Below are 26,757 nucleotides of genomic sequence, written 5' to 3'. Positions count from 1 at the left end.
CTGGGGTGGGCGGGTAGTTTTGGAAACACATATGCTAGAGGCTGAGCTGCCCTAATGGTCAAGGGATTTTCCCGACCTGGCTGTTTCCCAGAGCACCTTTCCTTCTCTCTCCCACTGCTTTTGGGCTTTCCCGGATAACCCTTGGATGGCTCCTCTGTAAACCTGAAGACTTATCTGTGAATGGCTGTTGCCAATTAGTCACTTTTTGTTTCACACAAAGCTTCTACCTGACAAGTTGAACAATTATATTTTTAAAATGATACAAGTTATAGGACTCTCATTAAAAACAAGCCACACTAGTCTCATAACAAATGACAAAAAACTTATTGAAATAGGATATGTAGTGTTAACAGCTGGCTCCCACCTGGACTTTTAACAAGTTTGATTGCCCATGCCTGACATCTGTTGAAATTGGTGCCTCTTGATTATTGCTAACTACTTTGAATATGTTATTGCCAGTGCCTGTGAGTCAAGGCCCTCCTACTGATCTCCTTCTGACCCTTCCCTTCCAAGTGTCACCTGCAACTTGGTGGTTTTTCTTGTAGTGTTTAAGGCTTTGGAATGTCCTTTTTTTGTGACCAGAGTAACTTACACATTTCAAGTATCCATAACTTTCTTTTATAGATGATTCAGGATTTGAATTTTGTTTGTCTGAAGGAACGTTGAGCATGTGTATCTGAGAGCACATGGGTTTGTTTGGCCCAGAGGTGGGGAACCTGTAGCCTTCCAGATGTTGCTGGACTCCCAACTGCCATCAGCCCCAGCCAGCATTGCCAGTGGTCAGGGATGATGGGAGGAGTGGTTGGACTGCATCTGGAGGGCCATCAATAGCAGCTGGCAATTTCAGTTGAATGTAAAGCAATGAGACCTTGTTTCCATGCCTATAATTTTAGAAGAAACAGTCATGATATGTGTTTGTTTTATAGTTTTGAAATTGAACTAAGATACGTTTCACTCTGAATAGATTGGTATCTGATTGAGCATATTTAGCTTAGTAAATAAGCTATAAAAGGTATGCAATCATTATTTACATGCTCTATAAAATATGTCTCGAGTTTTTTCCAGTGGCCCAAGGAGTCAAACTGAAATACTTGATTGGGGGGAGGGGGAGAGAGGGAATGCAGTTTATTGCATACATAATGGTGGTTTTATATCATCACAGCCCACATTGTTGGTCAGTGTGGAACCCCTTTGGACCTATTTCATATTGGAGTGCCAGAACTGATTAATCAAAGTCACCATCTTAATTGATCAAATGGTTATTCAGCTAAATGTTGCAACCTTAATAAGAGGTGTCAAGTGAGTGCTTGGTTCCTACTTGTTCATTTGCTTCAAGATTCCAAGATGTATACAAGTGAGCCTTGGGATAACCATAGAGAATCTGGGTTCAAGATTCTGCTGGGGTTTCAGCTCCATTTTGCTTCCTACTGGAGAAAGTTTGTTTCACAATCTTCTATATCTGGCTTTAAAACCTGTTTCCTAATGCTTCAACAGAACCTTGGTAACAGCACTGATAGTGTTGCATTCTCTTTTTTAAAAAAATAACTACACTTACATAAATAAGTACTCTTGAGTGAGATCCTTTCTGCACAAAACTGAATGTTAGTCTTTGAGTGGTCAACTGCTAAGCTTTCTCAACATATGGCAGCAGTATCACTATTTGTATATTATTACTAGTTTCCTAGAATATTAGATTAAATAAAGACATAGTTACCTATGAGCGGGTAGGCCTGAAGTCTTCAGTTTGGCAAAGCAAAGTACGGCAGAGCAGATAGCAGCAAAAAAGAAGAAAAAGTAATCCAAATGCCACCCCCCCTGAAAAAGCTTTTTTCTAAAGTGTAGATACATCCCTTTATATCACCCAGCAAATTTGGATCAGAAGATTGGAATTATCCAATAGTATTACATGAATTTCAATAATTGCGGGTCGAACCCCATATTATGTAGAGTGTGAATTACCATAATCTGTCTGGGAGGGGGATAACGTGAATACCTGAGACCCTGGCATTGGTGATTTTCCAAGCAGTGCCCTTTCACACAGCGTCAGCTCAACACACGATATTCTTTCTCTTATTTATTGTTTTGGCTATCCAGGAGCTTCATACTAACTGCTTATCAGAAGCTCTTCTCTGGCAGTAGAAAATGCAACTTTCACAAAATTGCAAGCAGCCTTCAGACAAAAATGACACACATACGGCATGAAATTGTCCTCCATCTTAATTCATCATGGATTCACTGTGGCTGCTCTATTCTGTGCATCCACTTCTAACTTGACTGCCATATGTAAATGTAAAGGGCCCAGCAATTACCTGATTAACAATGGACTGCAGTGCTATCATAATTGGTATCATAAAATAGTTCAAAGGAGATAATGGATTTTGTCCAATAAACTTTTATTTTCTTTTTCCTTTCAGAGATGGCTTCCGTGTTCCAGATGTATAGTAGTCTGTTGTTGTAAACATCCCCGACTGGAAGCTGTAAGCTTTAGCTTTCAGTCAGATGTTTGCTGCCACCGTCTATTCATAAACAACGCTGGAAGGAAAAGATCCTTTATAAAGATACATTACTTTTAGCTGACAGTCAAGGACGGGTGTTTTAATGCTTTTTTAAATAGATGCTGGGGATTTAGACATGGGGTCTTCTGCGTACAAAGACTGCACACAACAACTGGTAATGGACCTTGTCCATTTCTCTCCTCATTTTTTGTCTAAGTCTACTTTGCATTCTCTACCTTAGGACCTGTCATTTTATACAAACATAAGTTTTCAAAGGGATGTAGATCTCTGAAGGTTCCAACGTTATCTCAGCCCTCAAAATCGGATTAGTAATATGTTATTTATCTATTTAAAACATTTATTACTTTCCTTAATCCTGCCAGGAGCATGTTAGAATATTTGTTGTTTTCATAAAATACTGGCTTGCAGACTGTTGTTTATAAAGGATCTGGAAATTTAACCTGGAACCATATAATAACATTTGAAGCTAACATCTCAAAAGATAGGAATGCAAGGAAAAAGGAATGCAGGATGTTCAGCAAGCACCCTGTACTATGTAACTCCTTGTGATGCCCTATATGGCATCTGTGTATATGTGCTTGAACAGTCTCTTTCCCACCCAAATGTTGTGTTACCAAAATTACATTGAAAGGACAGACTGCAGCTTTCCCCCATATATGCTCCTTTTAGATTACCTGATTTATAGTCACTTTTCCACTACATGTAACAGGCCAGCAACTAAGCTTTATAATTGCTATGAAAGAGAAGGCTTTGTTCTTGTTTGTCACAAGTAAAGCCTCTTGAGTGTCAATCAGTGGTTTTTACAGTTTTTTATTGCTATCCACAATAAACGTTAGACACAGTTTTACACTGTTTGTTGTTATAGGGAGTGTACTAACAAGTATTCTTAGGTGGTTTAACTTTTAGATGTCTAAATATCTATTATGCTTGCCTTTAAGGTATTCTTGTTAGGACACTTCTAAAATATATTTCATCTTTTGCAAGTGAGTGTACTGGATTTCTTTACTCTCATATATGTTCTTACTAGCTGAAGTGGCCATCTTGTTATATTAACAAGGGGTGTGGGGGCTTTCCAGTGTTTTGCACCGCCTGCAGCATGTACGACTATCTGCCTGTTGGACAGAAGTCGTGGGTATGCTCTCGGTGCAATGAGCTCCTGGCTCTCCGGGAACGACTTCATTTCCTTGAGGCCAAGGTGGCGGACCTGGAAAAGCTGAGAGAGGCAGAGAGGTGTGTGGAGGAGGCCTTCAGGGACGTTATAGCTGTGTCCCACTCCAACGATGATAGCTCTCCTGCTATCATGGAGAACGATGGTCTCGGGGAAGGAGAGCATCCAGCTGAGGAAGAGGGAAACGATCCCTTAGAAGGGACCCGTTCCTTGGGGGATGAGCAGCTATCCTCTCGTGCCGAGGATATATCTCCAGGGGGTGGAGGGATCCTTGTAGTGGGTGATTCGATCATTAGGAACATAGACAGTGGGGTGTGTGATGGGCGTGTAGACCGCAAGGTGTTTTGCCTGCCTGGTGCGAAGGTTGCGGATATCGCCCGTCCTTTAGATAGTTTGGTAGACAGTGCTGGGAAGGAGTCAGTGGTCGTGGTGCACGTTGGCACCAACGACATGGGGAAATGCAGCCGTGAGGTCCTGGAAGCAAAATTTAGGTTGCTAGGTAGGATGCTGAAAGCCAAGACTTCCAAGGTGGCTTTCTCTGAAATGCTACCGGTTCCACGCGCAGGACCAGCCAGACAGGCCCAGCTTCGGAGTCTCAATGCGTGGATGAGACGATGGTGTCGGGTGGAAGGGTTTGGATTTGTTAGGCACTGGGGAACATTTTGGGACAAGCCGGGCCTGTACAAAAGGGACGGGCTCCACTTGAACCAGAATGGAACCAGACTGCTGGCACTTAAAATTAAAAAGGTGGCAGAGCAGCTTTTAAACTGACTGAGGGGGGAAACCCGACAGGAGCTGAGAAAGGTCTGGTTCGGAATAAACCTCCCCCCTGGGATAAAAATTTATTTATTTATTAAATTTATATACCGCCCGACTAGCAATAGCTCTCTGGGCGGTGAACATAAAATAGCATAAAAATACAATAAATAACAAAATAATACTAAAATACAATCATCAATCCAAAAGAAATGATGAAATGTTAAAAGGGGTAGCCCTAGAAGTAGGCATTGTGAGAGCAGGGGCACAGGATATAAATTCAGAAGAGCAAAATTACCACAGGCCAAACCACAAGTGCCAAAGACACTTGAAGAGAGACACTGCTTACAAGTGCCTGTACGCTAATGCTAGGAGCCTGCGAACCAAGATGGGAGAACTGGAGTGCTTGGTCTTAGAGGAGAGCATTGATATAGTGAGCATAACGGAGACCTGGTGGAATGGAGAAAACCAGTGGGATACGGTTATCCCTGGTTATAAACTATATCGGAAGGACAGGGAAGGACGTATTGGTGGCGGAGTCGCTCTATACATGAAAGAAGGCATTGAATCCAGCAAGCTCGAAACCCCAAAAGAGGCAGACTCCTCCATAGAATCGTTGTGGGTGGTGATACCATGCCCCAGGAGGGACTTAGTACTGGGAACGATCTATCGTCCCCCTGATCAAAATGCTCAGGGAGACCTTGAGATGAGATATGAAATTGAGGAAGCATCCAAACTAGGAAATGTGGTAGTAATGGGTGACTTCAACTACCCGGACATAGACTGGCTGCATATGTGTTCCAGTCATGACACAGAAGCAAAGTTTCTAGATATTCTAAATGACTATTCCCTAGACTAGTTGGTCATGGAACCGACCAGAGGGACAGCAACCCTGGACTTAATCCTCAGTGGGGACCGGGACCTGGTGCGAGATGTAAGTGTTGTTGAACCGATTGGGAGCAGTGACCACAGTGCTATTAAATTAAACATACATGTAACTGGCCAATTGCCAAGAAAATCCAACACGGTCACATTTGACTTCAAAAGAGGAAACTTCACAAAAATGAGGGGATTGGTAAAAAGAAAGCTGAAAAACAAAGTCCAGAGGGTCACATCACTCGAAAATGCTTGGAAGTTGTTTAAAAACACTCTATTAGAAGCTCAACTGGAGTGCATACCGCAGATCAGAAAAGTTACCGCCAGGGCCAAGAAGATGCCAGCATGGTTAACGAGCAAAGTCAAGGAAGCTCTTAGAGGCAAAAAGTCTTCCTTCAAAAAATGGAAGTCTTGTTCGAATGAAGAAAATAAAAAAGAACACAAACTCTGGCAAAAGAAATGCAAGAAGACAATAAGGGATGCTAAAAAAGAATTTGAGGAGCACATTGCTAAGAACATAAAAACCAACAACAAAAAATTCTATAAATACATTCAAAGCAGGAGACCATCTAGGGAGGCGATTGGACCCTTGGATGATAAGGGAGTCAAAGGTGTCCTAAAGAACGATAAGGAGATTGCAGAGAAGCTAAATGAATTCTTTGCATCTGTCTTCACAGTGGAAGATATAGGGCAGATCCCTGAACCTGAACTAACATTTGCAGGAAGGGATTCTGAGGAACTGAGACAAATAGTGGTAACGAGAGAGGAAGTTCTAAGCTTAATGGACAATATAAAAACTGACAAATCACCGGGCCCGGATGGCATCCACCCGAGAGTTCTGAAAGAACTCAAAGGTGAAATTGCTGATCTGCTAACTAAAATATGTAACTTGTCCCTTGGGTCCTCCTCCGTGCCTGAGGACTGGAAAGTGGCAAATGTAACGCCAATCTTCAAAAAGGGATCCAGAGGGGATCCCGGAAATTACAGGCCAGTTAGCTTAACTTCTGTCCCTGGAAAACTGGTAGAAAGTATTATTAAAGCTAGATTAACTAAGCACATAGAAGAACAAGCCTTGCTGAAGCAGAGCCAGCATGGCTTCTGCAAGGGAAAGTCCTGTCTCAGTAACCTATTAGAATTCTTTGAGAGTGTCAACAAGCATATAGATAGAGGTGATCCAGTGGACATAGTGTACTTAGACTTTCAAAAAGCGTTTGACAAGGTACCTCACCAAAGGCTTCTGAGGAAGCTTAGCAGTCATGGAATAAGAGGAGAGGTCCTCTTGTGGATAAGGAATTGGTTAAGAAGCAGAAAGCAGAGAGTAGGAATAAACGGACAGTTCTCCCAATGGAGGGCTGTAGAAAGTGGAGTCCCTCAAGGATCGGTATTGGGACCTGTACTTTTCAACTTGTTCATTAATGACCTAGAATTAGGAGTGAGCAGTGAAGTGGCCAAGTTTGCTGATGACACTAAATTGTTCAGGGTTGTTAAAACAAAAAGGGATTGCGAAGAGCTCCAAAAAGACCTCTCCAAACTGAGTGAATGGGCAGAAAAATGGCAAATGCAATTCAATATAAACAAGTGTAAAATTATGCATATTGGAGCAAAAAATCTTAATTTCACATATACACTCATGGGGTCTGAACTGGCGGTGACCGACCAGGAGAGAGACCTCGGGGTTGTAGTGGACAGCACGATGAAAATGTCGACCCAGTGTGCGGCAGCTGTGAAAAAGGCAAATTCCATGCTAGCGATAATTAGGAAAGGTATTGAAAATAAAACAGCCGATATCATAATGCCGTTGTATAAATCTATGGTGCGGCCGCATTTGGAATACTGTGTACAGTTCTGGTCGCCTCATCTCAAAAAGGATATGATAGAGTTGGAAAAGGTTCAGAAGAGGGCAACCAGAATGATCAAGGGGATGGAGCGACTCCCTTACGAGGAAAGGTTGCAGCATTTGGGGCTTTTTAGTTTAGAGAAAAGGCGGGTCAGAGGAGACATGATAGAAGTGTATAAAATTATGCATGGCATTGAGAAAGTGGATAGAGAAAAGTTCTTCTCCCTCTCTCATAATACTAGAACTCGTGGACATTCAAAGAAGCTGAATGTTGGAAGAGTCAGGACAGACAAAAGGAAGTACTTCTTTACTCAGCGCATAGTTAAACTATGGAATTTGCTTCCACAAGATGCAGTAATGGCCACCAGCTTGGATGGCTTTAAAAGAAGATTAGACAAATTCATGGAGGACAGGGCTATCAATGGCTACTAGCTGTGATGGCTGTGCTGTGCCACCCTAGTCAGAGGCAGCATGCTTCTGAAAACCAGTTGCCGGAAGCCTCAGGAGGGGAGAGTGTTCTTGCACTCGGGTCCTGCTTGCGGGCTTCCCCCAGGCACCTGGTTGGCCACTGTGAGAACAGGATGCTGGACTAGATGGGCCACTGGCCTGATCCAGCAGGCTCTTCTTATGTTCTTATGTTCTTATTATTTGCCTTTTCTTCATTTTCACCTACTTCATGGCAATACTAAAGTGCTAATCTTGTGGTTCCATTTACACTCTGGCTCTGATAATCTGAAACCTTTTTTTTATGAATTGGAGTGTCATCTGAGCCAAGTCTTAAGTGTTGGAGTTAATGGTTATAATTCTAAAACGAGCCATTGGGAGTTCACAAAATCAGATTTTGCACTTGTGCCATATACAGTCAGCAATCATTTTCACAACTCTTGTCTGAACAGGGTAACGTCTGCAGGCAGTAATATGGCAAGCTTGCTGAAACTCGCTAGGTACTGGTCTGTTCCAGTCTGTAGACAGGAGATAGGTTGAAACCCCTATGCCTGTCTCCTTGAGCTCCCTGGAGGAAGGCATGATAATAAATGTGGAAAGCCTTATGTATTCTGTCAGCTGGCTGTTATACAACTTATTTATGTGATAGCCAGTTGACAGGCTAGATAATTTTTTTTTCCTGAACAAAAGTGGTTCTAACGAAGTTAGTCTCCCAGGGAGAGTGCTGAAGGTCACTCTGTCCAACCTTCTCCACTGATGGAGGCTACACAAACATCCCAAAGAAAATATGGTTAATGAAGATAGAGTCTTTCTGAGAAACTAAAGGCCATTGTTGGGGGGGTGGGAGGCTTACCTAAAAGGAAAATCCAGATCTCAAGCAAATGAAATGAGCCACGTGCTCCCAGGAAAGGCTTTTTAAAAAGAAGGCAAAAACAACTACTGATCATTCTTCAGATGGGGGAATTCCTTGTCAGCCTTAAATACGAGCATCTTAACTATGCAGGAACCTGCCAAGCGAGTTTTCCAGCATTCTTCCAGGTACTTGATAGTCCACCTCTGTGGACACATGCATGCACACAAGTACATTTGTGGTAACATTTGTGATAGAAGCTGTACATTTGTTGACTGGGATCCTATGAACTATACAAATAGTTCTGTGTGTCGTAAGAGGCCTTGAAGCATGTGCTTGTGAAGGGTACAAGCAAACCACTTTTGAAACTGAGGAGACTTTTCAAAGCAGTTTGCAGTATGGCAGAGGGATCTGTTATTTAGAGATTTGAAAGTCAAGTCCTACTAAGCTTACAGAAATGCTGGGGTGCACGTAAAGCAGCTTTTTGAATCTGTGCTGCAGTGGGCAATTAAAAGTATAGCTGAGGCAAAAAAATAAACCTGGGAGATGATAGGGGAAGGTCAATAGGATACATGGACAAAAAAGCGGCAGGCTCTGGTGCTTGGTAGACTTATTAAGGCTCAACGCGTTTTGGAGTAATCCTTCCTCAGGAGCAATGGAGATCTGTTTCTTCTTCTCTGCCTGCGCAGTTCAAATTCTTTATCCAGCTCCACACAAAACGAACACCACAGACCGAATTCTGATGCTGCTGTTATCTATATTGGAAGTACGGATTGGCAGTACTTCCAATATAGATAACAGCAGCATCAGAATTCGGTCTGTGGTCTTTTTGTGTGGATCTGGATAAAGAATTGAACTGCGCAGGCAGAGAAGAAGAAACAGATCTCCATTGCTCCTGAGGAAGGATTACTCCGAAACACGTTGAGCCTTAATAAATCTACCAAGTACCAGAGCCTGCCTCTCTTTTTTGTCCATTGTGTGGTGCTTTTCCCTTTTCTTTCTGCCAATAGGATACATGAGCATTAGTTGTGTTGCAATGGACTAGTGTAGCCTCTGCTTGCTTTATTGGTTTTTTTGTGGATCTCATTTCATTGTTTGTTTTAACTGTTTTGTGTTCTTTGAACATTAAAAGCTTGGACTGTTAACAGAAAAATGGAAGATAAAAAATACTGAACCGACGTGTGTGCTGTTTAAAAATTATGTGTTTTAGTTCAAATATTTTATTAACTCCACTAAAAGGAAAGTTTGGCCTTGAGCAGGGGGAAATTAAGAGTGGAAAGTAATGTTGATTTTGTCTATTGCATTCCGTGTACTAGCATCTCAAAATATTAAGCCATGGGCACCTTTAAAGTGCAACTGTGTTGTAGTCATATTGTTGCCACTGATTATTAGTTCATGTAAACATCCTACACTCAGCTCTAACACATGGAATAGCTGAGAGGTGGATGTTTATGTCAACTGATGTGGAAAGGCAGCCTTCCTGAATAATCCAGTATCATATTGGGTGAACTGGGGAGAGGCCAGTCAGCTGTGCTGATTTCATCTCATTCTGATAAATGTAACTTCCAAGTATTTGTAGAAGTGATCATCTGTGGCATAGTTTGTCTTCAGTTTTGTTTAATATTGTGTGTGTATTTGCCCCTAGCAACCTTTTGTGTCACTGGTTTGCTTTCAAGGTCTAGCTTACTATAAGGGCTGCAGGCACTCAAAGCAACAATGGAATTTAGTACTGAACACAATATTCAGTGTAGGTGGAATAAGTATCTTATACATGCAAAACATTCTGGGGTTTTCACAGTAACATTGTCAAGTACTACTTGATACAGTTTCCATTAATGTCCTTGGTGTGTCTGTGTTTTCTTCAAAGATGGAAAAAATAGTCTGTATCGTAGAGGATGCTCAAGCAAAAAATAAAGCTGTAGCTTCTGTTGAAAGTCACATAGGTACAAACTACTACTTAGAACCCTTTGGTTAGCTAATATATTTGAAATGTTGCTTTCCACTCTGATTTATTGTAATCAACAAATAGTATCTCATTTTAAAGCATTTTTAGTAGTGTACAGTCTTTTTCCTAAAATAAAAGGTTCTACCTGAAATCAGTGTGGTGTAGTGGTTAAGGTGTTGGACTATGACCTGGGAGACCAGGGTTCGAATCCCCACATAGCCATGAAGCTCACTGGGTGACCTCGGGCCAGTCACTGCCTCTCATCCTCAGAGGAGGACAATGGTAAACCTCTGAATACCGCTTACCACAAAAACCCTATTCATAGGGTCGCCATAAGTCGGAATCTACTTGAAGCCAGTCCATTTCCATTTTCCATCTGAAATCTAGAAACCATTTGTGTTGAAATAGGCTGCAGTGGTTAGCTGAAAGTTGAGGCTGAATGGATAGTTGCTGGTGCCTTCCATCTCAAAGTTGGAGGATGCACATTGTTATGTGTGAGCAGTTTTTGCACAGACTACATTAGTGATCTCCAGAGAACTGCTGCACTTCATTGAACTTAATTATTGCACCACAGAATGGCTGTTTCTAGGCAGGTCTTGCATTTTGACTTGCATTGTGGATTTTCAGAGGTACATTTAACCATATTCTGTGCATGAGGCAAAATGCAATCATACAACGTCAGTCAGTTCTTAATGTCTATGCCCTTTTGGTATAAAGTTGTAGTAGCTCACTGTTGCCTTTCCAGTTTCTAATGCCAGTTAAGGAGCTTTCTGATGGCACTTTCCAAAGTGCCAATAGTGTCAAAACAGGAAAGGGAACACAAATAACCTAAAAGGAAAATATATTAACTCATACTGGGGGTTTTGTGATCCTGTTGCTGGTTCTGCATTATAATGGCTGTGTTCCTTTTGCTTATCCTGTTAGCCCTGGGAACGACTAAAGATATCAGGACAGAATCTGTGGATATGCCTGCTGTATGCAAACCCTCCTGTGGCAAAGTGCCCTTACTGAGTCCAAGGAAGCGGAGGATTTTGTACAAAGCCCAGGAAACAGGGAATGGTCTGTGTGTGCATGTCTCTGCAAGTAACCTTCTCAATGAAACACAAGTAATATGAAGCTTATGATTTGAAGTTACATGGGCAGTACAAGCTGAGGGGAGAGGACAAGATTGGTTTCTCATCCAGGAGAAACTGCAGAAAAAATGAGTTTTGAATACAGTACTTTTGTGCCATTTTAAACTGTTATGCATTGCCATATGGAAGTTGTTTTTTAAAATACCTACCCTACAAGTTGGTTCCCACCAAGAGGGACATGCTGTTCTTCAGCTCATGTATAACTACCTCTCCATGGTGCCCAGAACAAGAAAGCTGCCATTTAACAGTTGATTGTAGCTGGTATTAGATTACACTTCATTTACAGATAGTGCTCTGCCATGCGTTTCAAAAGCCATCCCTAAACCCTGAAACCTGAGCCTGTCATGTTGTCATTATCTGGGTCTGATTTTACCCAGCACCTACAGGCTGACTGGATAGTTGAGTACCTTTCATTCAACCGTATTGTCCACTAAGAGGCAGACTATGGTCTTAATGGAAATCTTGCTGCCCACCATGTCTGGTTATAGCAATGCTAGCACTGCATCTTAAATAGCATAGTAAATATCCAATAGCTCCTATTGTAATAAACCATTTAAAATCAAGGTTACCTTATGTAATTTTTAAAATGATGAGTTGCTGGTGTGTTCAGCTGGCTCACTTCACTGGCTGTGTTGACAGCCAACATGTCTGCTGCATGAGACCAATCCTGTTCTCACAGTGGCCAAATGAGCTTTTTGGAAGCCCACAAGGAGGACAAGAGTAAAACAGCGCTCTCCCCACTTTGAGTACCTGTTGGGAAATACAAGGCAAACTGCCTCTGACAGTGGAGGTAGAACATAGCCATAATGGCTAGTAGCCATTAATAGTCTTATCCTCTGTGAATTTGTCTAATCCTTTTCTAAAGCCATCCAAGTTGGTGACCATTGCTACATTTTGTGGGAGTGAATTTCATGGTCTGTCTATGCACTGTGGGAAGAAGTACTTTTTCTCTGTCCTGAATCTTTCAAGGTTCAGCTTGCTTAGATGGCTGTGAGTTTTAGTATTATAGACATTCTGTCTGCAGTGTCATCAGAGGAGGCTAACAATATATTGCTTGACCTGCCTTGATGAAATGGAAATACTGGTGAGACAAACATTCATTAAATGACCATCTTTTAAATAGATTTGTCCTATCTTCATGCCCTTTGTCTGAACTTGTGTTTTCTGTCATCTATTTTTTACAAAGCAGTAACATTTATTGCAGAGGATGTGCTGAGTGTGTTTGGAAGTACATTTATGACCTTAAGTCACTCCTCCTTGAGATTGGCAGGCGTTCCAATCTGAGGGAATCAGTGGCATAAATGACTCTTTATATTCTGAGGTTTCTATAAAACACAAATGCAAGTAAAGTGATTTAAGCTGCCTTCCAGCTGTAAACTGTGATTTCCCCCAGAAGGTTTGTAATCTTGCTGAACAAGTTTTGCAGCCCTTGACACAAAGCTCAAACTGCGTAGGAGGTGGAGCAGAAAGTGCCAACTGGAGCAATCATTCTTTCTCATGCAGCAGTGCATTGATGCACAACCTTATTTAGTCTTGCCAGCTATATTAAAGAGTGAAACCTCATTTCTCAGGGCAATATGCCACACAGACAATGTTGCTCTCTGTTCTGGCTATCCAGCGCTGGAAACTGCCACTGGGTGACCTTGCCAGGTTGGCTGAGGTTGCACTTTGCAGGCTTCAGTACCCTGGTGCCGCAGCAGATGCAAGTAGTGTAAAATAAAGACACATTATTTGTTATGGTTGATCTGTCCCACTCTGTTAGTAGATGCAAAGAAAGATTGCTTCCCATAAAAATGTTTTTGTGCTACCCCCTCCCACCCATCCCACTTTTTCAATATTTATGGAAGATAACCAGTTCTGATTTTGCAAGGTGACTTTGGGAGTGATGACCTCATATTGTATTGTATTGCTATATTGTATTGCTAGCCCTGTGGGCTGTTTAATAGCTTATCTTGGGATTCCCACTTTTACCATATATTAAAACATTTTTATTCTGCCCTTCATACAGATTTCTGGTGGTGTTTGGCTTGGTAGAGAGTACAACATATAAGTGCCTTGTGGCTGAGACCCAGGATGGTTAACATGCTGTGGGGGGATAGTGTAATATGTCCCAATAATCATGGGAAGAAGATGGTTTTGGTAGGACATCAAAAACATGCAAGTTAGGGCAACCTTTGGGAGTTGCACTTTGTAAAATACCCGGAAACCTGTGGCTTAAATTTTTTAAAAATATCCAGGACTCTTCTGAATGCAATTTTATGATTTATGTAAATCCCAAGATCTGTCCTGTCTAGCAGAGGCTGTGATGATGAGAGTTGTAATGAATGGGCTTATTTCCAATGTGGATTTATGGCTTATACAAAAGTCATCACAGGCAGTTGTAAGTTGACCATCCTTTCTATAAAGTATTGAGGGTATTTTACTCTTGCAGTTAAAAACAAAGTGGCCAATGTGAATGTGTGGATTGAATTTATATAAATACACACTTAAGTTCCTGGATATTTTGCATTTGTCATACAAAACCAGTATTTCCCTGCCTCAGTTGCTCATCTTTAGCATCATAGTGACCAACCTCACAGGGTTGTGGGTGAACAAGTTTAGAATTGTAAAGGTTTTTGCATACAATTGGTAACAAAATGTAAAATGTACACAATGGCAGAAGAAAAGGCTAGACTTTTTAGAAATACTGCAGAAGTAATCCAATAACTATCACTCTGATTTTTTACTACTTAGGTATATTACCATATTTGTTCTCTTTACAAAACTATAACTTTCTACCCCCTCCCACCCATCCCACTTTTTCAATATTTATGGAAGATAACCAGTTCTGATTTTGCAAGGTGACTTTGGGAGTGATGACCTCATGCTATTTTATGTAGCTTTGTATATACAGAAGTCACAATTATGTTTTTAAAAGCTATTCACTAAGCTGGCTGAAGAAACAAGTTAAGACTGGAACCTGGAAAACTCTTTTCTCTGAAATGGCACACATACGCATACATACAGAGGGGCAGCTTGAAGTAATTAGGATAAATGCAAATCATTCAAAGCTCATTTTTGTCAGATTAGGTAATGTGTGTAGATGTTTGATAAGGACAAAGTGAGATATATCTAAGTGCGAAGCATATTCTCAAATCCATTGAAAGACTGCATTTACTTTAATTGCTGCATAACATCTTGAGCTTCAGTGTCTCCTGTAGTGCATTTGACATAGGTGCAGCTGGCCATAAAACACACATTTTGAAATCTGCAGACAATGTCTGTTGATGCTAATGAAGGCAGACTTCCCTTACGTTTTTCTCACTCTCTCGTAACGCTAGAACTCATAGAGTGAAGCTCCATGAAGCTGAATGCTGGAAGATTCAAGGGAGACAAAAGAAACTATTTCACACAGTGCATAGTTAAGTTGTGGAACTTGCTCCCAGAGAAGGAAGTGATAGCCACCAACTTGGACAGATTTAAAAGAGGATTAAACAAATTCACGGAGGATTAACAGTAGCCAAGGCTGCTAGTCACAATGGCCTCTATATTTGGAGTCAGTATGTTTCTGAGGTTCAGCAGGAATTGTCCCTGCCGCCTTTTAAACATCTTCCAAAAACTATTGTTTAGACAGGCCTTTGCAATATGATTTTCTTTTTAACCATCCACTGTTTGGTGAAATTTGATGTTTTATTGATTGTATCATACTTTTGCATGTTGAATATTGCCTCAATATACTTTCATGAAAGTGTGGATCATGCATATTTCAACAAACATAGGAAATTTACTGAAAATGTATGAAGGGATGTGAAACAAGGTAGAGTCAAGGGAAATATTCACTAATAGGCAAAAAAAAAAAAAAACCCTTGTGGTATAAGAACATACTACAGCTGTCAGATATTTCTATAAAACTTGAAAAAATGGGGAAATTGGGCAGCTATAGTGAATACACCAGGACAGCAGGAGACCTGACCTCCTCTCTGAGATACTATACTGCCCTACAAATTTGTTAAAATGCAAACAATTTGGTTGGTCTTTCACAGTCGTAGCTTGGAAGAATTTAGTAACAAGTGCCCCTCAGCATATGGTAAGTGGTGGCAACACAACATAACGGACACAAGGCATGTGCTGTGTTGATTTTGTTTTAGCAGAGAGGAAGCAACAATATTAAAAGTTGATATAGTTCAGATAGTCTCTTTAAATATGTTTGATTTACTTTGCAATTTCAGCAAAATGCCCTATAGTAAATTATTATTTGCTTCTGTTTCTGTGAATATGTGAAGTACAGCAATACTTTGCATACGTAAAAATCTCCAAAAACAATTGTGGAATAATGGCGCTGACTATTCTGCAGAATAGTCTCCAATGGACATGAGGAGTGTCTCAGATTGCACAAGATAAAACAGTGGGAGGTAAAATATATTCTAGCAAGTCTCTAGCAAGTTGTGCTCTGTTTTTAATTGGCCAGCCCCACCTTTCCTTAAGTGGAGTGATTTAAACATAACAGGCTGAACACATACATCTTATGCAGGCGAAGTTTGTTTTTTGAAATTAATTATACAGCCACAAGAGTGGCTGTATACTATAGCCAGCGTGGATTTTTCACATTCCACAATGTTAAATTGAAAATACCCCCCATGACATTCAGATGCTTCCCATAAGCTCATTTCAAAACATTACAAAATGTATAGTCCTGAACTCAGAAACGCTGGCTTAACAACGCTGTCAATTTTCATGGCGATAAACAAAACAGTCAGAAAGAATTGAGAATTCAGAGTCTAAAAAGAGAGAAAACAACCCAAACTCCTTTTGGATTTTTTTCTGTCAGAATTCTCATAATGTGTTGAAATTAATTAAAAATCAGCCATGTTCACAGAGTACCTGTAATCCTATTACTGACCTTTCCCCATACTCTGACCTTCATCTTCTGCAGTTAAAAAGATTAAAAAATGCCTGGCTGATTTTTAATTAATTTAATAAATTTTACACTGAACTGAATAATAATATTGGGCATGCTCAGTAAGAACCAACTATCAGTGTTCTAAAAGCCAGACTCACAGCTGCTGGGCTTGCCTAATCAGGGGGCCACACCCACACCAGACTTTGATTTCACGTGAGACAGTCATGGCTTCCTTCAGAGAATCCTGGGAAGTGTAGTTTGTGAAGGGTGCTGAGAGGAGACTCCTATTCCCCCGAGAGACCTCCAGTGGCCAGAGGGGTTTAATAGTCAGCTGCTCTGTGAGGGGAACAGGGCGTCTCCTAACAACTTTCAGCACCCATCACTAACTATACACTTCCCAGGATTCTTTGAGAGAAGCCCTGATTCCAAAGTGAAATAAAGGTCTGGTGTGGATGTGGCCAGGGACAGCTTTGGTTTAAATTTGAGTGGGAGGCTACATGTGCCTGTTGTAGAATAAAAGGCTGGGGGAAACGCTGAAAAGCAATGATACTGTTCACAATGTTTTCCTTCTGGAAAAGGGGCTTCCCCTCTGCCCAGTGCCCACCCACCCAATCTCCTCCCCCCTCCCTGCCTCTCCCCCAGGTCAGTGTTGGATTACGACTTGGGAGAGCACAGTTCGAATCCCCACACAGCCATGAAGCTGACTGGGTGATCTTGGGCCAGTCACTGCCTCTCAGCCTCAGAGGAAGGCAAAACCACCTTTGAATACCGTTTACCATGAAAACCCTATTCATAGGGTTGCCATAAGTCAGGATCAACTTGAAGGCAGTCCATTTCCATTTTCAAACATGATTGCAAAGAAATAAATTGCACAGAACTCAAAAAGTATGCAAATGATCAAACCCACCCTCCTTTCTCCTCCCTCTTGTCCCTTCCCTCTCCTCATTGTCAGTTTTACCTATCTTAAGCATGATTGCACGGGAGTAAATCCCACTGAACTCAATAAGCATGCAAATGATCAAACCTGTCCTCCTCCCCTGTGGTCAGTTTTACCTGTCCTAAGCATGATTGCAGGGGAGTAAATCCCACTGAACCCTATAAGCATGCAAATGATCAATCTATTCTCAGCAAGCTTGCACAGGATCCCATTTCTTACCTCCCAGATTAAAAGTAGAGATCCTCAGAGGCACATGTTACCAAATTCTTCCAAGCTAAACAGCAAGCAGATTGGACTCTGAAAGACCAACCCAAATTGTGTTTGCATTTTGACATATTGGTAGGGCAGTACAATATCTCAGAGAGGAGGTCAGGTCTCCTGGTGCATTCACTATAGCTGCCCAATTTCCCTGCTTTTTAAAGTTTGATAGAAATATCTGTGAGCTATAGGTACGTTCTTTTTTTTTTTCAATTAATTTTTATTCCAATTTTCAAAACCAAAACAATACAAAAGAAAACAACACAAATCAATAACTAGTACAATACAAAAAGAAAGAAAATATATATATATATATATATAAAAAAGAAAGAATATTGACTTCCGATTTGTCATAGTTCAGCTATAAATCTATAATATATAACAAACCTATCTCTTAATAGATTATAAAATCACCTTCCTCCAACGGTTATCTTAGTTGGTTTCAAATCTCATTAACATCATATCATTTTAATCTTCCACAAAAAGTCAAAGAGAAGTTTCCAATCCTTGAGATATATGTCAATCAATTTTTTTTCTAAATAAACATGCCAATTAATCCAACTCATCAAATCTACTAAGTCCAGTAATTTTAAATCACTATAGGTACGTTCTTAAACCACAAGGTTTTCTTGCCTATTATTGAATAAAAAAAATTTGACACGGATTTCTAGGATGAATAATGAGAAAAATACAATTTTCTAGGTTAGATTCTCTGTACAAACTATTAAAACAGGAAAGAAACAGTAAGAACACCAACAAAATATAAAAAATGTAATTCTTCACCTTTGGAATTGCAGTCCTGATTGCAGGTGTTGCCACTGCAAACCATAAACTCAGAGGCACGTTACCAGATTCTTCCAAGCTACACAGGAAATGGATTGGACTGTGAAAGACCAGCCCAAATAGTGTTTGTATTTTTACAAATTTGTTGGGCAGTACATCTCAGAGAGGAGGTCAGGTGTCCTGGTCCTCTGGTGCATTCACTATAGTTGCCCAATTTCCCTGCTTTTTAAAGTCTGATAGAAATATCTGTTGGCTATAGGTGTGTTCTTAAACCACAAGGGTTTTTTGCCTGTTAGTGAATTTCTCTGCTTTTGAATCCGGGAGGTAAGAAACGGGATCCTGTGCAAGTTTGCTGAGAATGGATTGATCATTTGCACGCTTATTGAGGTCAATGGGATTTACTCCCCTGCAATCATACTTAGGATAGATGAAACTGACCACAGGGGAGGAGGAGAGGGAGGGAAGGAAGGGGGATGGAGGAGGTAGACGGGAGTGTAGGGTACGGTATGGTAGGGTTGATTATTTGCATGCTTATTGAGTTCAGTGGGATTTACTCCTATGCAATTATGCTTGGGATAAGTGAAACTGACCATGGGGAGGGGGAGGGAGGAAGGGGGAGGGAAGGGAGAAGATTGGGTGGGTGGATACTGGGCAGAGGAAAAACACCTTTCCTTTCCAAAAGGAAAACATTGTTAACAGTATCATTTTCAAGATGAATCAGGAAATCTCTTGTCTAGACAAGGGACATCCCAGGTAATACTGAAGCTTTGGGAGGAGGGGTCTTTTCTTAGATTGCAGGACTCCAACTTGTGTATATGCATTAAATGCAATATGCATTAAATCTGGTTTTGAAGATTCTATTCCCAGAGTTCAGTGCATTATGCTTTCTGAATTACTACTATGATTTTGCATTTCTTCTTGACAAGGATGTCATGGATTTGCTTCAGTTCCTTGCAGTATGTGTAGGGGATTGAACCACATTTTCACAAGTTCCATTTGTACACATGGTCAACTGAACCCAGGATTCCCCACTAGAATTTCTAGAGACCATTGGAAATTACTATAATTGATCTTCTTTATCATATATGTAGTTGTCCATTGTTACAAATACTAATGACTAAAGCAAATACAAATGGGCTATCACTCAGACTGCTTTTCCAGCAGAGGTTTTTCTGGGAGTTCTCTTGTGTTAAGATATAATTCCAGGACATTGTTCTTCAGAAAGGATTGGATGATAATTCATCAATGGGTTTCCCAGACTTTAACTTTGGAGCCTTAATCATTGGGGAATATATTTTCCTGCTGTCCTGTAATTGGAAGATAAAGCTTCAGAAGACAACACCACTGAGAGTTAGGGAAAGGGAAACGAGAAACTGATTGAGACCAACATGGAAGAAACTTGAATCGAGGGGACAGAGCTGTTGAGTTGGCTGAAGCATCCTTGGGGTGCACTTACTCTCTTTGGGAACCTGATACAGGATTAGTGGATGTGCTGTATCTGCTGAAGGAATTTATATGCCCCTACTAAATTCTGCTTGTATTCTTTGAAAATAAAACCAACATTAAAGATACCGTAAGGCTCTAGTGCTCACTCATCGAAAAGAAACTGCTACTCAGGAGTTATGCTTAATGCATTTTATCATAGTCTAAGACCAGGGTTCGAATCCCCACACAGCCATGAAACTCACTGGGTGACCTTGGGCCAGTCACTGCCTCTCAGCCTCAGAGGAAGGCAATGGTAAACCACCTCTGAATACCGCTTACCATGAAAACCCTATTCATAGGGTCGCCATAAGTCGGGACAGACTTGAAGGCAGTCCATTTCCATTTTCAAGCCCTCTAAGTGCCATGAAACTTCTCATGGAAAATGTAGAGTGCATCTTTCAGGTGCAACATTCATACAACTTTTAAGTTGTCTATGCTAGACATTTTATCACATTGCGTTTGCTTTTCTCTGGCTGATTCTTCAGCAATTTTACCAAGTTCACTGCAGCTTATCCCAATGTAAGTGTGCATATGATGACTGCCTCATTAGTGACCAGCTGTAGTACCAAACTCATTTAAGCTTACATAGGAAAATAAGTTATTGGCTGCCAAGAGAGGAGGAAACAGGAATTCCCTCCCTTTGAATATTAGGCAGGCGCCATCTCTGCTATCTTTTTGGTGCCTTTTGAAGACTTTCCTTTCAACAAGCCTTTTAGGTTGAGACCTATCCCAGTCTGCATCTGTGTTAGAATTGCTTAATATGTTTTTTAATGTTTTTAACCGTTTTTTAAAGTTTTTTTAAAAATGTTTTTAACAGTTTTGTTTTAATGTATTTTAAGATCTGTTTTTATGATGTTTTTGTTTTTAGCGCTTTGTTTGCTGCCCTGGGCTCCTGCTGGGAGGAAGAGTGGAATACAAATTAAATAATAAATAAACAAACAGGCTCATTTCCTGGAACGGATCCCCAAATCCTTTATCTAAAACAGAAATGGGAGTGGGGTTGTTGCTCAAAAAGCATGGATCCTCTGTTCTAGGCAGAGGATGGAATCTTTCATGCATTATTCCACTTTCCACAGCAGAAGGAGCTATGCATTTCCTTTGACACCCACCTGTTTTTACACTCAAGAACTCCTTAAAATGCATCTGTTTACCCTTGCTCATTTCAACTGATCTTTCTTTTTCCTTCCTCTCTCATGCCCTATTAAAACCATATGCTTGTGTGCTGGGCCAGCAATTTTAGATGCATTATAAATAACTCATCTCCTGCCCTACAATTCTTGCTAAACGTCTAATGGCAGGGGCTTCTTATTGTGCCCTGTGTTTGGAGTATGAGCCAAAATGCTGCTCTGATCCAGAAAAGGGGGGTTTAACTGCATCAGTGTTAGTAACTAATAATAGTTTGGTAAGCGTTAATGTTGTGCCTCCAACTGAGATACCTACCCTTCCCCTTAAAGTTTTCTTGGTCTTGTAGCCTGAACATGAGTGCAGTCTTACTTGAAAGCATACATACTATGCTTTGCATAGGAACAGTTCTTAACAGAAAACAATGGGCCAACTGTTGCAACAGGGTGAAACAGATGCTTAAAATGGTGGATTTGGATTCCTACTGAAAGGGAACAAGTATCCTAACCACTAGGGAATGCATTTCCCCTTTTCATATATTGCTCCTAAAACAAAGCAGCAGTCTTGGCGTAACATAAGTAACAAAGGTATTATGGCACGAGTTCCCCAAGACTTAATCTGTTGTAGAAAAACCAATACAGCAGTCTTCCACTTTTTTAGTCCTGGGACACACGCTTTAACTCCAAAGATGCATTTGGGGAGCCATTTCTTAATTCTGCTGTTGCGGCTCACCTTGAATCAGGCGGGACACAATGAACGAAGGCTATCTCTCTGGAACTCTTTAAAGACAAGGCCTGCTATATCTGTAGTATTAACGTGTTTTTTTAAGTGCTTGATTAAATGGGGAGGGAATTATTTTAGTAATCCAGCCCTCATTTAAACCTTTTTTTTAAAAAAAGTTTTAAAATGTCTATAGTTTTTTATTTTATTTATTACATTTATATCCCGCCCTTCCTCCTAGAAGGATCTGTAACACGCGCAGGCAGAACTCGTAAAGATAACAGACTAGGAAAAAGATTCGTCTTGACTTTACCACACTAACTGTCCCTTTGAGCGATCCTCATAGCAACCGCTGAAGCCCTTTTATAAGGGCAAGCTACTAATGCACATGCGTACTAGCGAAGGCGGAAGCAGCCAATCAGAGATGCGAGGAGCTGGCGAGCCCCGTCCAACGGCTGTGCGAGTCGATTCCGGCGCGCTGAGCGCGTCCGCCCAACAAGAACAGGCCCCGTGCTCCTCCCGCCTCCTCGCGCTCCAGTGACGTCAATTGAGGAAGACGAAGAAGCCACCCTGTCGGACCTAGCAGATTCGCCATAATCTTTGCCTGCTGGCCTATCCGCCGCCATTTAATAATAGCGATTAATATTTGCATGTATGTGTGGATATATATATATATATACATACACATACATATTTATGAGTGTTTGTTTTAAAAAGGCGCTTCCTCTCCCGCAATTGTCCTGAGCCAGGCGAAGTTGGCGGCGCTGCTTTCCTGAGGGGACGAAAGTGCTTTTGGGAGGGCAGTTTTTTTAAAAAATTGGATCTCGACCTACAAACCAGGTTGCCCCGGTCCAGTCCCCTCCTCATAGTCGGCTATGGAGGCTTCATCGGCAGGTGAGTGCGTGGGGCTGGCGGTTGGTACTCGGCCCTTTTTATACGGGGTTATGGCTGAGGGGAAGGTGTAGTCGGCGGAGGGATTCTACTCCGGCGCAGGGTCTGAGGAAACGAGTCCGGGGGAAGGTGCGAGATCCTGACCGGTAGTTGAAACTGTATGAGACACTTCAGGTTTCTGACGGAAGTTGCGTGAGAGGGTGAATAACTTACACTATTACATCCAGTAGGTCGTCGCTTGTTAATATTGCCCCGCATATGGCGGCGTTCATATCGAAGCCGGAAGTGCGCGTCTGCTGAACGCCTTATGTGTCTGGGTGGTTGCGCCTGTCACCTCAGAGGCTGGCGTTGAGTGGAAAGGGATGTTTGCGAGCCGTGGCTCATCCGCGAGGAAAAGTAGTGTCCGCCCCCTGGCTGCGCAGCTCCGCCTCTCTCCTTCCTCCCGGACCCTCTCTTTCCTCCAATGCTGCTCAGGCCGCCAAGCGGCCCGCTTTAGATCCCTGATTAAGGGGGAGAGGGAGGTGCCTGTGGGCTTCCTTGGGGGAGGATCTGGTTGGCCACGCTGTGGGAGCGAAGCAGGAGGAGGAGGGATGGGCCTTAATGGGAAGCCCTTGGCTCTTAAAAGCTTCTGCAGGAATTCATCCCAGTTGCAATTGAAAGGGGGGTTTGCTTACAGCGTTCGTCATCTTTTCTGTTTGGGCGTAGTTATTTAAATAAGTGAACAGGGACCTTCTTGTTTATTGTTGTAAGCCACTCTGGGAGGCTTTCAGCTGAAGAGTGGGATAAAGCTACTTAAAATAAACAAAACAAAATAATATTAATTTTTGTTATACAGCGACTGGGTAACGTTTGGTTGTGAAGCGCTTTGTGAATCTGCAAACAAAAATTCCTTTTATGGGGTATGATGATGATGATGATTTGATTTATATCCCGCCCTTCCTCCAGCAGGAGTACAGGGAGCCTAGAGGCATTATGCCTCAGGGCAAAATCAGCACATCGCTAAAGGAACCCTTCTGTAGTTAATGTAATGAGGGTTATATGCTGCTTAATTTAATTAGCAAAACGCTTTTGAGTGGAGTAAGTAAAATAATATAAAGTCTACATCTGTATTGGAATTGTTTCAAAAATATTTTTTTTATTGTTTTAACACTTGTTTGTTGCCCTGTGCTCCTTTTGGGATGGTGGGATATAAATTTAATAAATAATGATAAATGATGTCCGGTGGGGAAACCGTGGCCATCCAGATGCCACTGAGTTGACTCCCATCATCACGAGAGCCAGGGTGGTGTAGTGACTTGAATACTGGACAAGGATCTAGGAGATCAGAGTTCGAATCCTTGCTCAGCCATGAGGCTCACTGGGTGACCTTGAACTCTCAACCACCTAACTCACAAGGTTATTGTGAGGATAAAATGGGGGGGGACCCATGTAAGCCCTTGAACTCCTTGTAGAAAAAGTGGGATATAAATGTAATAATAAAATGAGGTTTTTTTAGCAACCAGTGTTTTATTGCTACATTGTTGTTTTTACTGTTGCTTTTGTGGCATTCTGTTTTTATGTTGTACACTGCTTTGTGACATTTTCTTTGAAAATGTGCTTTATAAATATTTAAATAAGAGAAATCATCCTTGACCATTGGCCATGTGAGCTGGGGCTGAGGAGAGTTCATTTGTTTGGGTTGCAGTTATGCAGAAGGTCCCAGGTTCAATCTCAGCATCTGCAGGAAGGGCTGGGAGAGACCCTTGTCTTAAATCTTAATGGAGCTGCTCCCAGTCAGTGTGTAGAGGAACCTTTGACTTTCCATATGTTGCTGAACTTCAGCTCCCATCAGCCCCAGCAAGCATTGCCAATGACCAGGGTTGATGGGAGTTGTAGTTCAACAACATCTGGAGGACCAAGGGTTCCCTGCACCTGGTGTAGACAGAACTGGCTATTTAGACCAATGATTGGACTCAGGATAAGGCAACTTCCCTTGTTCTCAAACAAGGAGTACCAAGGGCTGCTTTTTTATCCCAGAATGCTAGGAGTGTAACCTGCTTCTTCTAACATCTGGCAGAGGCTTGTTCACCTGCTGTTTCTGCCTTGAAACTGAATCTGCAGGCCAACCTTATGGCTGTAACATCCAACCTATTTGTTTATATCTTTTTTGTTTTGGTCTTTCCTTTTATTTTTCCTCCTTCCCTTTGCTTTGTGCAATATCTTGCTTGTGCCATTTGGTTGGCCATAATAAAGATATTGTCCTAGTCTAAAGTTTGGAGGATGTTTTTTTCTTATGGACCAAGACGGCTACCTTCACTTTTTAAATTGATTTAAGATATTTATATAACACTTTTCAGGTGAACCTCACAGAGCACTTCATACAGAAATATTAGAACAATAAATATTAATTAAACAATACAGTGAAACAGCAAAGAGAAACTCCAAAGGAAAAATGTTTCTTTGTGAAATTTAGTTCTCCCCTCAGGGCACAAAGATTTGTTGAGTAGCCTTGTGATGATGGTTGGAGAACGGAGAGGCTGCCTCAGCTAGAATCCCGGACACTTAGATGGTTGGCAACTCTCTGAGTTCTGTCTTCTCTTTCCCCCTTCAGGGCAACAGTTGAAGTTCAACATGTGGAGTGCCACATGTTTCTTATCACTGCCTTAAGTGGAAATTAAGTGAGATAGGGGAAAGGCTGTGTAGTTCAGCAGTAGCACATCTGCCTTTCATGCAGACAGTTCCAGGTTCCATCCCTGGCATCTCCAGGAGGGCAGAGACTCTCCCTGAAACCCAGGCGAACTGCCGTCAGTCAATGTAGACAATACTGAGCTAGGTAGACCAGTAAATTTGTATAAGGCAGCTTTTTATGTATGTTCCTAAATAATTCTGCAAAAGGAGGCTATTTCCCCCCCTGTGTCGTCGTTTATTGACAACCCTGGAGGTTTGTGCATTGGTATTTGTATTATATTTGGATAATCTGCATAATTATAGGGTATATGTGAAGTGTTTTAAAAATTCACCATCTCAGTAATTCTTACAGCAGCTCTATAATGAAGGTGAGTATTTTCAATAAGTATTATGCAAAACTACAAGTACCAATGTATGAACTTACATAATCACCACCACCACCAACGACCAGTCAGAAAATACCCATTTCTAAGAGAGGATGTTTGCAATACACATTAAAGGTCAGTTTTATTCTTCCCACTTTTTCTGTATGAATAATAAGTGTGCTGTATATACACAGTACACACAGAAACTTATGTGTGTGCACGCACACACATCCACCCAGTGAGGCTAATGCTCTTGTGATGAAGTGGGAACTTTCCTGCAGCAACTTCCACAATAAGACTTGTTGCTGCAATGGATGGGAGCGCCTTGCAGCTGAGTGAAGATGAGGAATAGCTTGCCTAAGGCAACCTAGGCTGCAATCCTGAGCACAGTTACTTAGCTCAAATCCCACTGAAATTAGCAAGGCTTTCTTCTGAGTTAGGATGCATAGGCTTGGCTGTTCTTGTCTTCATGGCAAAGGAGAGATTTGAATTGGGGACTAATAGTTGCCAACCCAGGTGTTCAGCCACAAAATATCTGGTGTGAGTCTTTCAAGCATTTCATTTCTCTCTTCCCCCCTCCCTGTCTCCCTCCGTAATTCTGTCCTAGGGCTAATCCCTAACACACCATTCTTCATATTTTCTCTTTCCCCTGTCTTACATCATTCTCCTGTTGGGTTTTAACCTTTTTTAGTGTTTGGTCTCTTTCAGTTTTAACAGAAGCCTGAGATACTGTAGGTCAGGTGATGCTTTTTCCATCACTATCTCCACGCTGGGAAAGCTTTATCTGAATTTCTGCCTTGCACACAGTTGTCAAAGACAAAGGCTTGTTCTCTGCCTTCCTCCCCTCAGTGTCGCAATAACAGCGTGGAGTTGCCATGTATTTCACAGTAGTACAGCCCTTTAGTTAACTGTAGCTCAGTAGTAGTGCATCTGCTTTGCGCACAGCAGGCCTCTGGTTCAGTCTTGGGTAGGAAATGCCCTCTGCCTGAAACCCTGGAGAGCCACTGCCAGCCGCTGTAGACCAAGTGGAGGAAACCTATGGCCCTCCAAGATGTTGCTGAACTACAACTCCCATCAGCCCTAGCCATTGGCTGTACTTGAGAGGAGTTGTAGTTTAGCAACATC

General features: G+C 41.6%; 1 protein-coding gene across 7 annotated transcripts in view; it reads left to right on the top strand.

The window, feature by feature from the left end:
- The first annotated feature begins 22,147 nt into the window (after positions 1-22,147).
- The window catches only part of ZFAT (zinc finger and AT-hook domain containing), a 126,159-nt gene continuing 121,549 nt past the window's right edge, over positions 22,148-26,757 (top strand). For 4 of the 7 annotated variants that reach the window (XM_061606964.1, XM_061606978.1, XM_061606953.1 and 1 more), the window contains exon 1: positions 22,148-22,603. In XM_061606964.1, coding sequence (XP_061462948.1) covers positions 22,585-22,603 — 19 coding nt within the window. In that variant the 5' untranslated portion in view covers positions 22,148-22,584. The remainder of the gene's footprint in view (positions 22,604-26,757) is intronic. The other 3 variants (XM_061606970.1, XM_061606979.1, XM_061606983.1) reach the window with 2 other exon arrangements.

The sequence above is a fragment of the Rhineura floridana genome, chromosome 1 (genome assembly GCF_030035675.1).
Source record: "Rhineura floridana isolate rRhiFlo1 chromosome 1, rRhiFlo1.hap2, whole genome shotgun sequence".
Lineage (NCBI taxonomy): Eukaryota > Metazoa > Chordata > Lepidosauria > Squamata > Rhineuridae > Rhineura > Rhineura floridana.
This window is presented reverse-complemented; position numbering and strand designations above follow the sequence as displayed.